The sequence below is a fragment of the Epinephelus moara genome, chromosome 8, assembly GCF_006386435.1.
Source record: "Epinephelus moara isolate mb chromosome 8, YSFRI_EMoa_1.0, whole genome shotgun sequence".
Lineage (NCBI taxonomy): Eukaryota > Metazoa > Chordata > Actinopteri > Perciformes > Serranidae > Epinephelus > Epinephelus moara.
This window is the reverse complement of record NC_065513.1, coordinates 14919466-14932972: the sequence shown is the minus strand read 5'-3', so window position 1 is coordinate 14932972 and position 13507 is coordinate 14919466. Positions and strand designations below refer to the sequence as shown.

Genomic DNA, 13507 nt, shown 5'->3' with positions numbered 1-13507 from the left:
TTGTTACATGCCTACAATGTTTATCAAATTAAACTTACAACATAAGTAAACCACTTTGCTTTTAGGTTGATTTTCTTAGGTTTAGGCAACAAAAGCACGTTGTTAGATTCAGAAAAAAACATCATGGTTTTACTTAAAATTCACTCAGGAACTCAACAGCAGGCTCCCAGGTGAAAGTCCTGAGTTTGTTTGACCCATCCGCTCTATAGGCACTTTTACGCTTTATTCATTACAGAAGTTGCCGGCAGCGTTACAAACTGACACTGCCCTGTGTTTATCATACTAGTGAGAATAGTACCTCTGTGCATCGGTCTCTGAAAGCTTTAGTGATAAAGCAGTGTTATTTGACGAGTAGGCCAGTAGCTTTTGAATAATCTTGCTGACGAATGAACAGACAGACCAACAAACTGAACCAGAAACATGACCTGCTTGAAGGAAGTGAAAATGGATTCCTTATATGACTAACATGCAGCTGCAGCATTAAGAGTTAATTAAATCAAATGGGTATTAAGTCACAGTTGTGTTTCCTTGTTGAGCTCCAGTGGAAAGTGGAAACTCAGACTGCTTTTTCCAAACAATTACTCTCTCAATGCACACATTGAGCTTGTGAGTATTATTTAGACTTGAAAATGTGAACCTATCCTTTGATGAACAACTTGTAAAACTGCACTAAATTTAATTGGTAGTGGAGATATAGATTTACAGGAGTAACCCTTGTGTATTCAGTTTACATTGTATTCCTACACCTACACTTGTACAGTATTTACATTCACTGACTTGTTTCACTTTTCTCTCAGGATTACTTAAGCTTTCATCAAACTTTAATGGGGTCTGACCTTAATGTCCACATTTGCTCTGGTGTCTCCTTTCTGGGTCACAACTTAATGATGTCCACCCACCAGTTTTTGGTCTCAACGCTGTTTCCTTGTATAATCACACACACTGACAATGATATTACAGTAATACAGGTTGTTAGCTATTATCCAATTTGAATTAACTTGAGGATTAAAGCAGGTGGATTGGATCCAAGCTCCGGTAAAATATCAATTAGCATTTTGATTGACAAGTCCATTGTCTGATCCTGTTCTCCCAGGCTCCTGATTATCATCTAATGGACTGTGTTGTCTTTGACGGTCGTCAAGGAGCCCAGGCTTTGTACAGCCTTAACAGAAGAACACCTGTTCCTGCATGAGTGTGTGTGTGTGTGTGTGTGTGTGTGTGAGTGAGGTTATGTATCCTGGCTTTTTGACACAGTAGCTTCACAGTGAGGTGTAACAGCCCCTTACGCTGAGTGACTCATGGATGGAGAGGAGGCAGAGCCTGAAGTGAGCAGAGGAGGTCTAATCGGAGGAAATAACTAAAAGAGAAACAGCAAAATGCCTCCAAAAAGGAAAAACGACACTGTAATTAAGGTTGAAGATGGTGAGAAGATTTTTTGAATGTTATTATATTGGAAAAAAACTGTCTTTAACTGTTTCTAACATTCGATTTTCAGCTTATTTCATTGTATTGATAATGACTGAGTAAAAGTCAAAGTTAAGTGGTAAATAATTATTTATGTAGAGATGTATCGCCTTAATTTGTGTGTTGGTGTCATTTTTGTGTGTTTACAGTTGGGATGGACGTTGATGCCGTGTCAGACAGTGGAAGTGAAGGTGAGTTTATTTGCTTTTCATCAGAAAATTAGTTAAATTGAGCAGGGTATGGGTATGCCTTGAAGATTTGCAGCAATATGACAAAGTGATGGACAAAGTAGTATAAATTCCTGCTTGTTTATTCCTCTGTCATCCCTTTTCTTCAGTTATTTACAACTTTTGACCAACTTTCCTCTATCACAGAGGCTGACAAGAATTATTCTTGTACACTTTATTATCATACTTTGTACTTTTGATGAGCTAGAAAATGTAATGAGAGTAACGTCACTGTTGCAAAAGCTTGATGAACTTGTCTAAATATGTTTGTCTCATCTCAGATGAGGCCAGGAAGAGATCTAAAAACAGAAGAGCCAAACCAAAACGTGCAGCCAAACGGGTTAGTGATGATGAGGAGGATGAAGAGGATGAGGCACCAAGGAATAGAGGACGAAAGAAAAAGCCCAAGCCTCGGGACAGTGATGAAGACGATGAGGAGGACAACCGGAGTGTGAAAAGAAAAAGCTCAAAAGCCTCTAGGAAGAAAGCTAAGGAGGAGAGCGATGAGGAGAGCGAGGAAGAGCGAGATAAAAAGAAAAAGCGAGGGTCAGCTGCGTCCAAAAAGGAAAAAGAGGAGCAGAACAAAGAGAAGAAAGGAAGTACTAAAGGGAAACAAGGGAAGGATAAAGGTGGAGAGAAGGACAAGAAAAAGAAGAATGGGAAGTTGAGCAGGTGCGGTATTCTCTGAGAGCTGTCTCTCACCTACCTGCACGCTCCACACACCTGTATGGGCTTTCAGTTTCATGCAGACCCCTGAAGCTATGTGGCATATATTCAGGGACATGAAATATTAACAGTGTAAATTACTATTATTACAACACAGAATACACACTTGTTTCCCTGAATATATGGCATTTAGAGTTTATCTGGTTGATTTTTAATGTAGCATATCAGCAGTGAGATGCTGTTCATGTACTGAGAAAAGTTGCAAAATGTCTCTGGCTTGTCTATTCATCAACAACGAAATGTTTAGCATTCAATTAATAATTCAGTTAATGATGAACGAGTTTGCGTGATAGAGATTTTTGGCTGTTGTAAAGGATGGTGTAATCTCATTTGTTCATCCATTATTTACTGCGTGCTGCCTTTTTAAAATAAAGGCAATGGAACAAAACATCCTGAGACACCAGATCTTCCCACTGTTTCATTGGGAGCTGGATGCATTTTAAAATGTAGCTAGCTACCGGCTCTGACTATCCAATGTCAAGAAAGAAGGTTTTAACCTTTGCTAGAGGAAGAATTCATATCCATACCCTGAGTCTTAAACCTGTTCATAAAAATAAGTAACGTAATAATTTAATTTGCGGAGAATTTAGCAGAAATGTTTTGACAATATGCTTCATAGAATGTAAAAGAAACTTAAGACTTAGCTTATTAAAACAGTGTTGCAAGGCTTTTGACCTTGACTGGCTACCTATGGACCATTTGAAGATGTCTTTCAGTTACTATGAAACAACATTTTTTTCCACGTAGACTTCCGGTCCAGCCACTACTGCATGAAAAAGGATATGAAATGCTGAAGTGTAGTCTTCCTGAACTGAAATACACACACGTGGGAAATGGCAAAATGAGTTTTACGGACTCTGCTGCTCAATGGCACAAACTTGATGTCAGAAATAAAAGTCTACTGCTTTCCCAAAGATGTGCCACCGCAAAGTGTTTATTGCAGCAGTCAAAAGAAAGAACTGAACCCTGTTTGGAAACTCCAGGGTCTGTAGCGCTCATTTCATTAACGCTAAGTAAGCTTGTTCAAGCTAACGATCATTAGCCAGCAGTCTACAGAGGGAGAGATGAATATTTGTATTTGTGTGAGCTGTGTGTCTGTCCTGTCATTTTCATTCTCCAAAAAAAATTCTCCAAATTTACTGGTAGTGAAATCTAAATCTGACTTTACACTGTGTGTATTTCAGTTCAGAAGGACAAAAGTTCAGCAGTCTATACGTTTTAGTTTTAGAGCTGATTTTAAAGTTGCCATGAGTTTGATTTGATTTTTGTCTTAGACATCAAAGTGTGCAACCATTTGAAGGAAAATAATGAAATTGGCAGTGTCTGACCATTTCTTTCATTTTCTGGAAAAACGTTCACACTCACTTAATGAAGTGAAACGAAATGTCTTCCAGGAGTGACTGTCGGACAACATGCTGTAGTTGTTTTTAAGCAAAGCCCAGCCCTATAGCCATGCAAGGGGCCTCTTTGAGACTGTATTGTAGCCTGCTTGTTATAACTTTGAACTAAATGACAAGGTCATCACATGTGTGTAATGTGTTATCATGCTATCATTTGCTAATTAACACTAAACAGTGTCTTTAGTTTTACAGGTATTTGGTCATCCCATATCATACCAACCAAAGTCTGGACAAATTAAAAATGACCTGATAATGGTGCAAGATTAAAAGTCAGAGGAATATCGAAGTTTTTAAATTGAATTTATTAAAACTATTAATGAATCTAGAATAATTTCGGGTAATGTACATACTTGCCTTATTTCACATAGATCAATATGCTGTTACAAACGTGATATCACACGACAATGAATGAAAACTGAATATCAATTTTAAAGTGTAGTCTGAAATACTGGAGCTCCAAAACTGATTTTAAATAGCAAGAAGACCAACACAATAAAACAAACTGTGGCTTTGAGGTTTCTGATGTTGGTGTCTGAGCGTCTTGTCAAAGCCATGGCATGTGACAGCTCTTTCCCTTCATCAGCTCTTCCTCCTCCTCTGATTCTGATGAAGAGTCGCTGTCGGAGGGTGAGATCGCAGCCCTAAAGGAACAGGTTGAGGAGAAGAAGAAACTGATCGCTACATTAAGGAACAAACCCTGGCGCATGAAGAGGAGACTCGTGCTACTCAAGTAAAAACAAAAACAAAAAGCTTACATCTTCTGCCCTTTGCTTGTGATAACTGTAATTTCTGGTTGATGCTGCCGCTGCATTTTGTTCTTGCTCCTCCTTCTTTTTTTGCTTGTTATGCATTTGTGTTTTATTAACTATTTCTTATACAAGCATTTTCCTAAATGCCTACCATCACTCATGTCGTGTACATGTGATGTTAATTATGCTTTATTAAAACTTGTTTAACGCTACCTTAGCTGTTTGGTGTGTCTCTTCATCAGTGCTGTGATGGTATGGAAACATGCACAGTATGGAAAATCGAAGCTGCTACAACAGAGGTTTTACCGTGACATCAGAGCAGGTTTCCAGTGACCACTATTATGGGTAATATTCTTCTTGAATCATAAGCAGGCATTTGCCCACTGAAATTTGCACAAATGTTGCTGCCCAATCAGGAGCCGGTATGACGGCATCCGCTAGCTTTCACCCTCTACAGCGATGGCAATTGCCCACTGACTTTCGACCCCTACAAGGTTAGGCGATGACTCCACCCAGTTCAGCTGCATGCTATCTGGGTTGGCTGAGGCCCCCTTCTTCTCTGCTGCGGCAGCCTAGCCTATAAAGAAGTACGTGGGCTGCGGCGACTAAACTTAAACAATTCAGGATCAGTGTGGCCGGGTCGATGTTACGTCACGACAGGGCGTTCATTCATCAGGCTGTGTGACATCAAACTAAGGTTACGATATTGTAACCCTAGTTTTATTAGCACAGACGGAGCCCTCTACCAAGGGGCCCAATTGCTCTTACGCTGCTCGCTGAAGAGAATGTAGGATAACGGGGATGTCATAGGTGTCCTATATATACTGTGGGCTCTGCAAGTATTTGGGTAGTTTATGTTTATGTAATATTAGTCTAAGTTTATGCAATATTCAGTGGGCGAATGTGCGCTTGGATGAGAGTATTACCCATAGAGTCCAGAACTAGGGTTACAATATCATAACCTCCATTTTGTGCATTTACAGAACTGAGCTCTGATATACTGCTCACACAAATAAGATTGCTCTTGGTGGAACATGGCAGGGTTTACCCGATTAATTACGTTCTCCCAGATAACTTAATTCTGCACAGCCTTTGGAAACCTCTGAAAATGAGTAGATATTGGTTCATCCACATTCACAATTACTATTCAGTTGTGTAAGTTCTCCCCTCTGTAAGATGCAGGAGACACATGAGAACAGTTGCTTATAAATCTCAGGTGAATATGCAGTGGAGAACACAAGCTTGCCTTTAGTTCAGCCTGTACTACATCTTCCTGTCAGTGTGAGAAGACTGTAAACACAACCAGGGTCAGTGTAGGTAAGTGTGTACTCGGTGTGTATGTCTCTCTATGTACAGATCAGTGTAAGCAAGTTTCTGCAAAGGCAACTTGAGAGGTGAATTGCCCTGACTTTTTCATGAGCTTGACACTGTTTAATGCATGCTGTTGTGGCTAACTGACCTGCTGCTTGCCAAGTCTTCCTTCTTGTGCTCTAACCATATGCAATGCACCATCAATCAGTAAATCATCCCAAACACGTCGTTTTTCCTATTGCTCCTGTTGCCACTGACTAATTAATTAACTGGTCAGGTTTATCGTGTTTTTCAGTTGGATGTTGTCTCTAATTTATCAAACAGGGAGTCCCAGGAGTTTGTTGAAAAATTTGAAGGAGCTCTTGGGAAAGGAAAAGGCAAAAAGCTGTATGCATACAAAGTCATGATGACCAAGGTAATCAGCCCATTTTGCAACACTACAATACAAACTTTATAATGAGGACGAAATTGTAGAGATAACCATTTTAAACTTCTTTTTTTTTAAATTTCAGAAACTGATCAAGTTTAAACGTGACTTTGAGAATTTCAAAACAGCCTGCATACCCTGGGAGAGGAAGATAAAGGAAGTTGAAAGTTGGTATCTCAATGACATCATGGGAAATGTAATCACTGAGCTATGACCTTACTGTTTCTTCTAAGACAAACACTCTCTTTTCCTAATCATAGGTCACTTTGGATCATCCGTGGCATCGTACTTTATTTTTCTGAGGTGGATGTACGGTCTGAACCTGGTGCTGTTTGGGTTCATGTTTGGCCTGGTGGTGCTACCTGAGGTACGGCCTTTCTCATAATAATGTTAGTTGGTGGTTCTTGATGTAGCAGACATTGTGCATTTTCATCTTCCTCCCTTCTGCTTGCAGGTTCTCATGGGTCTGCCCTACGGCTCCATTCCCAGGAAAACTGTGCCTCGAGAGGAGCAGGACACAGCCATGGACTTCTCTGTGCTCAATGACTTTGGAGTAAGAAGTTTTATTTATCATTTTGTCATTCATGACAGTGTATGTGTCTGTAAGTATGAATATTTGAATACCTCATCAACAGGGATACTGTAAGTACTCCATTTTGTTCTACGGGTACTACAACAACGAGCGAACGATCGGGTTGCTGCAGTTCAGACTCCCTCTGTCATACCTGCTGGTGGGCGTTGGAATCTTTGGATACAGCCTGATGGTTGTCATAAGAACGTAAGGCAAAACTATCAAAGGTGCAGTCATTCCAGACAGAGATGTTTGTTTGTTTTTCATGTGGTCTTTTATCTTCTTAGGATGGCTCGTAACTCAAATGAAGGAGGTGATGGGGCAGAGGAGGGAGAGTTCACATTCAGCTGGAAGATGTTTACCAGCTGGGACTACCTGATAGGAAACCCTGAGACTGCAGACAATAAGTACGCGTCTATTACCACCAGTTTCAAGGTTAGCAGGTGTGTGTGTGTGTGTGTGTGTCTCTGTGTGTCTGTCTGTGTTTGTGTTAGTGTATTTGTGTTGGGGGAATGAACATTGCAACATGAGCAGGATTTCCCTTGATGCACACCAGGATGCCCAGTTGCTACAAGATATACTATAGTTTAAAGAGTCTGCAGTGACAGTAATTCTAAATTTAGATATGTGACAACTTCCACAATTTACAACTGGAAATAAAGTTCAAAGTAAGTCTTTGTGCTGTAAACCACATTCAGAGCATTAATATCGAACAACTATTTACTGTGTTATCCCAGGTCATTAAATACCAACCAACTAAAGCAAGTACGTTTTTATGTAATGTTAACACTTTGACGTACTTCATATGAGTCAGTGTATGACCACAGTATGTAAATTGCATATCGTTACATTAAAACGACATTGACTTTTGGTTCACCGCTCAAGAACTGTGGTCTCCCGGATTAAAGTCTCTTTTTGTTTAAGCTATCCACCTCCCCTCCCGCCCAGTGGGCTATCTAGCTCTTTATACTATGACAGTCATTCTATGTGTCAGTATTGATGTGGATGGGTTAACATTGGAGTTAACTGAAAGCCTATTTGATGCTCTTGGAATGAGAATGGTCTTTACAGATTTAGCAGGGTAATGGTTTCATGGACAGAGCTTAATCTGAGCTTCTCACGCGTGCATGGTAGTTCATGTGAGTCTCTGTGAGTCCCTGTGTGTGTATCCCACTGGCCAGCTAATTGCCACCACTCTGCAGTGCGCTTATAATGTGGCCACCAGTAATAACGCCTGGCCAATGATAGTGGAACAATGTGTAGTGCCCACCAAGCAGTTCAGCGCCACAAGAGATGGCTTTGTCAGCACTGTTGCCATTGTTAGCAATGTTCTCGCTGTTAGCCATGTTCAAGCTGTTAGCACTGTTAACTGTTAGCTGCTGGCTCATTCACGTCCATGTTGAGAGCCTAGTGCAGACAATCCTGGCTGTGGCTCTGAATCATAGATATGCTCCGAATGTTGCATGCAGCTCCTTCAAACTGATTTGTTTTGCTCCACCTCTAGGAATCCATCGTGGATGAACAGGAGAACCAGAAAGATGAGAACATCCACCTCCGACGGTTCCTCAGGGTTCTGGCAAACTTTCTGATCTTGTGCAGCCTTGGAGGCAGTGGATACCTCATCTACTTCGTGGTGAAACGTTCTCAAGAGTTTGCTAATAGGAAGCAAGACGATCTGTCGTGGTTTGAGAAGAACGAGGCAGGTTGACATTAAAGATCTGGTATTTCTTTACCTTTTGTAAAGTGATGATTTTTCAGATACAGGGAACTAAATTTAGGGGAGTTGAGGCTTGAAAGTGACAGTGATTAATGAGATTATCAACCCCTCTCCCTTGTCCAATGTATCAGGTGGAGTTTGTGATGTCTCTACTGGGGCTGGTGTGTCCTCCTCTATTTGAAACCATCGCAGAACTGGAAGATTATCACCCTCGTGTTGCCCTCAAGTGGCAGCTGGGACGAATCTTTGCCCTCTTCCTGGGAAACCTTTACACCTTCCTCTTTGCCCTATTTGATGAAGTTACTGCCAAGGTATGACAGAATTGCTACATCACTGACTCACTTTCAAATTACTGTAATTCACAGTAAAGCTGTTTTGTGACAACTCATGCCTTTAAAGCAAAAGTTTGACACATTGGGAAGTTTGCTTGCTGGTAGAGAGATGAGAAGATCAATACCACTCTGTCCTGTTTCAAGACAACGTCCAGCTGCTAGTTAGCCTAGCTTAGCACAAAGACTGGAAACAGCTAGTCTGACTCTGTAAAATGGTAACAAAATCTGCCTATCACCACCATTAAAGCTCAGTAATTAAAATAAATCTTGTTTGTGTCATCTGTACAAAAAAAACTAAGTGGAAATTGACAATTTGCTTGTGAGGAAGAGTTGTGTGCTGGACCTTTTCTTGCTGGGGATTTTTTTTTCCATTTAACAGTCAGTTTTGCTGTTTCTCCTGTCCAGTCATTGTGCTAGGCTAACCAGCTGTTGGCTGTGGCTTCACATCTAAAGGACAGATATGAGAGTGGTATCGATCTTTGCACCCAACTATCAATCAGAAAGTGAATAGTGTTTCTCGAAACAAGCATTTATTCCTCTGTATCCAGGCTACAAACTGCATGTTTCCCTGTGTGTGAACTGTAATACATAATGCAAGTTTTAGTTGCCCTGACTTGAGTATGCTTTGCATTTTCTATTCTTTAGTTGGAGAGCGAGAAGGCCATTAAGAATGCCACAATATGGGCTTTGGATCAGTACTATGCCAACTACAGCTCCTTCTTCAACACAACAGATGTGCCTCCTCCAGATGTGCCCCCCGCCGACGTCATCAGAGGACCCTGCTGGGAGACTGGAGTGGGAATAGTCAGTAGTGGCATTGTACTGTATACTGGTGAATGAGAAAATTTGGATGCAGATGAAGATGAATACATCAGTAGCTACAGCAGTTACAGTTAGAATATTTTTACTCAGTTTGCAGCATCATTCCTCTTTTTCACCTGACACTTAATCAAACAGAGGAGACCTGATTTCATTGATCGGTTTGTATTTGTCCTTATTTCTTGTTGGCTTCTCATGCTGTGTAGGAATTTGTGAAGCTAATCGTGTCGGACATGCAGGTGAACTATTTGACCATCCTGATTGGTGACTTTGTGCGAGCTGTCCTCGTCCGCTTCCTCAACTACTGCTGGTGCTGGGACCTGGAGGCCGGATTTGTGAGTACTCATAGTGTGGCATGTTGGGTCATTATATGCGTTTTGTTTGTTTGGTTAGATTTAGTAAGGAATTCATTTATTCATTATATTTTCTTTTTACCTATCCAACAAAACATTACACAGTTTCCGTGTCCTGTGCTGTAAACGTCACGCTACACCACGCCCGCAGTCATGCGTCTGAACGTGAAGTTCAAGTTGGTGTATCAGTTTATGTCATCATTGTATAGCTACTATGTCATTCAGCTATTATTGAACACTGTGTGAGTACAGCACAGTTCATATTGAATGCAAGTCAACCTGATACCATACAATGACATCTGGCAAGACAGCTGATCCCTAACATTCAGTGACACAGGACACTGCAATGAGAACTTAATTACAGAGAGAGAAACATAGACAGGAGCAAATGCAAAGTGTATCAAGGTGGCTCTTATTAATTCATTTGAGCATGCTAATTATGTTGTTGTGTTGATTTCAGCCTTCATATGGAGAGTTTGACATCAGTGGAAATGTGCTTGGGCTCATCTTCAATCAAGGGATGATATGGTGAATTACTCCACATCTGCATGGTTGATTTTATGTTCTGTCTCTTTCTGTATTCTCTAATGGGACTAATGGTAGACTAATGAGCTTCCCTCTGCTGCAAGACTGTCTCCAGTGTGCCTATAATTAACAAAATAGTGAATGTGGAGTGCCTGCCTCTTCAAATTAGACCTGTTATTTGACTGTTGATATTGGAGCCAAAATGTTGCAAAAATAACAAATTACATTAAATCACCATTTACAATATCCAATAAATGTGTTTAAATGATTACTTCAAATTTAGCTGATAGATTAGTATTTTTGAAACTAATGTTGTTGCTGTTTTTCAGGATGGGAGCATTTTATGCTCCAGGTCTGGTGGGTCTGAACGTATTGCGTCTCCTGTGCTCAATGTACTACCAGTGCTGGGCCGTGATGTGCTGCAACGTTCCTCATGAGCGAGTTTTCAAGGCCTCGCGGTCCAACAACTTCTACATGGGCCTGTTGCTGCTGGTGCTGTTCCTCAGCCTGCTGCCTGTTGTCTACACTATCATGACCTTGTCCCCGTCATTTGACTGTGGGCCATTCAGGTCAGTAAGAGACGGAGACAGTAGGAGTAAAATGGTACATTACATGATACTGAAATCTGAATTAATATTACAAAAGCCATATTCGCAGAGTATGACCTGTGGACCTTTAGGAATTTGTAATAATTGAGGGGGTACTCGATGACTCCACTGCATATTACCTTCCTTATTTCGCCAAACTCAGGGCTTGTGATAATATTAGTCTTGTTGTTCATTCCAGACCTTTTCTGTTTGAGACTGAGAGTGTGATGGCAATTACACATTTATGCTTCAACATAATAAAACTGTCTCACATGTGTGATACTGTATGTCATTTGTGTTTCTCCCCCAGTGGCCAGGAGAAGATGTATGACGTGGTCATGGAGACTATAGAACAGGATCTACCGGCCTTCATAGGGAACATTTTTACATATGCCACCAACCCTGGACTCATAATGCCTGCTGTCCTTCTCATGGTGTAAGTATTATTTACATATCAGCTGAAAAATAATGTTTTAACAACAAAAAAGGCAAATTGAGGTTAAATACCATCTCATGTAGGCTGTAGAGGAAGGGAAACCTAAATAATTTCAGCTTTTAAAATGTCCCTTAAAATGTAATTTCACAAGATCTGTATGGTTTTCTGGTTATTTAGATGTTTTCACTTGTGAAATTTTTTAACCGACTGTGGTCTACACTGTTGTGCAGTTAATGATTGCTTTCACCTAAAAGACTTATAACACTGTACAACAGGTTGGCCATCTACTACCTTAATGCAGTGTCAAAGGGATACCAACAAGCAAACATAGACCTCAAAAGGAAGATGCAAATGGTAAGTATGAGTGTCCTTGTTGTCTTTTCCTCCTTTTTCAGTATTCCTTTATTCAAAATCCAATCAAACAAATGACTCTCTGGTTTATTGGTGGACACTTTAGGCTCGAGATGAGGAGAAGAACCGCAGGAACAACAAGGACAGCACAAATCAAGTGATGAAAGACTTGGAGGACCTGCTGCCAAACAAGTCTCTAATACCACCTCCCACTGAGGAAGAGCTGCCCCCACCTGGTACACACACACACACACACACACACACACTCCTTCATTGTACATGCTATCAGCCAATTTGCACCCGACTGTCAACTCATTTTGCTCTCCGACTGTCTTCTCAGATGTTGTAGTTGAGAAAGGCAGCAAGTCTCCCAAAATAAAGCCAGGTGCAGCAGGAAAAGGGGTTAATCTGCAAAAGGATGTATCACTGGCTGCACCAAATCCCAGAGCTCCAGTGAACCGTGCCCCCGGGCCAAGAACAGGGCCTCCTGGAAACACCAGAGGACCTCAACCTGGGCCTGGGAGGGGGAGAGGTCGGGGTGGGCCAAGGCGACAATAGCCATGATTCATGGACTAAAATACCTATAATTGACAACAGCAAGCAGTGTCTGTTAGCATGTCAGAGTCACACTGTAGGCGACATGGAGGGTGCCACTAAAATAATTATATTTTTTAACTCTTTAGATGTAACTGACTGATGGCCTGCTCCCTTTTTGAGAAATGATAGATATATATTAATTAATTAACAGATATTTTTTACCTCAATAAAAAGCAGTATAACTAGTATTTCAAACTAGCCAAATACTTAAAGCCCCCTTAATTCAACACTGTGTCTTTCTTACATGTATGTCCCTTAAAATGTCTGAGCTTCACTATACTGACGTGTAACTGTGAGGTTTGTTACTGGAGAGGCGTTTTCATATTCCTCTACTGAAGGGGATGATGCCTGTGCACTTCCTTAAAATCTGAGATCCAAACATACCCCAGGCAAATTAGATCACCTTTTAGTCACCAATACGAAAGCCCAATGCTGTCTAATAATGGAAAACACATATTAATGGGAGAACAGACTTTGGCACAAGACCAGCAAGGAAACCTAAAACCTCCAGTGCAGAGCGGACTTGTCAGTACAGAGAGTGATGGGCGGACCAATAGTTTTCAAAGTACTGGTTCTTTTGAGTTGACGCATGTAAATGTAGCAAACCTTTCAAGTTTTGATACTTTTGGCAAAATAAGGTGTCAGTTCAGTTTCTCTGTGACACTGTTACAGTAGATGCACGTTCATCAGCTAGTGTTGCCTGCCCCTCAGGACTTCTTTTCAGTGTATTGCCACACATCAGTCAATAATTTTACATTGATGAAGACAAAATATTGATTTTAATGCACTGATTCAGCATCACCCGCTGAGTTAACGTTACTGTCATTAGCATCAAGCTAGCAAACAATGGTACATCCTCACGGTCGGGCATAAAGTAATAACATTAACAAATAGCGGCGGGGCTTTTACTCACCA

The 13507-nt window shown here is 40.9% G+C and overlaps 1 protein-coding gene across 1 annotated transcript; it reads left to right on the top strand.

Moving 5' to 3' along the window:
* Positions 1 to 1267: 1267 nt before the first annotated feature.
* On the top strand, positions 1268 to 12553 carry tmc2b (transmembrane channel-like 2b). Its single transcript, XM_050051287.1, has 20 exons — positions 1268 to 1422; positions 1614 to 1655; positions 1973 to 2288; positions 4419 to 4547; positions 6202 to 6292; positions 6390 to 6471; positions 6565 to 6671; positions 6759 to 6857; positions 6940 to 7082; positions 7163 to 7310; positions 8380 to 8574; positions 8724 to 8903; positions 9570 to 9728; positions 9950 to 10078; positions 10557 to 10624; positions 10951 to 11190; positions 11519 to 11644; positions 11920 to 11998; positions 12102 to 12231; positions 12345 to 12553. The coding sequence occupies exons 1-20, from the start codon at positions 1377 to 1379 to the stop codon at positions 12551 to 12553; spliced, it is 2718 nt and encodes a 905-aa protein (XP_049907244.1). The 5' UTR covers positions 1268 to 1376.
* Positions 12554 to 13507: the final 954 nt, after the last annotated feature.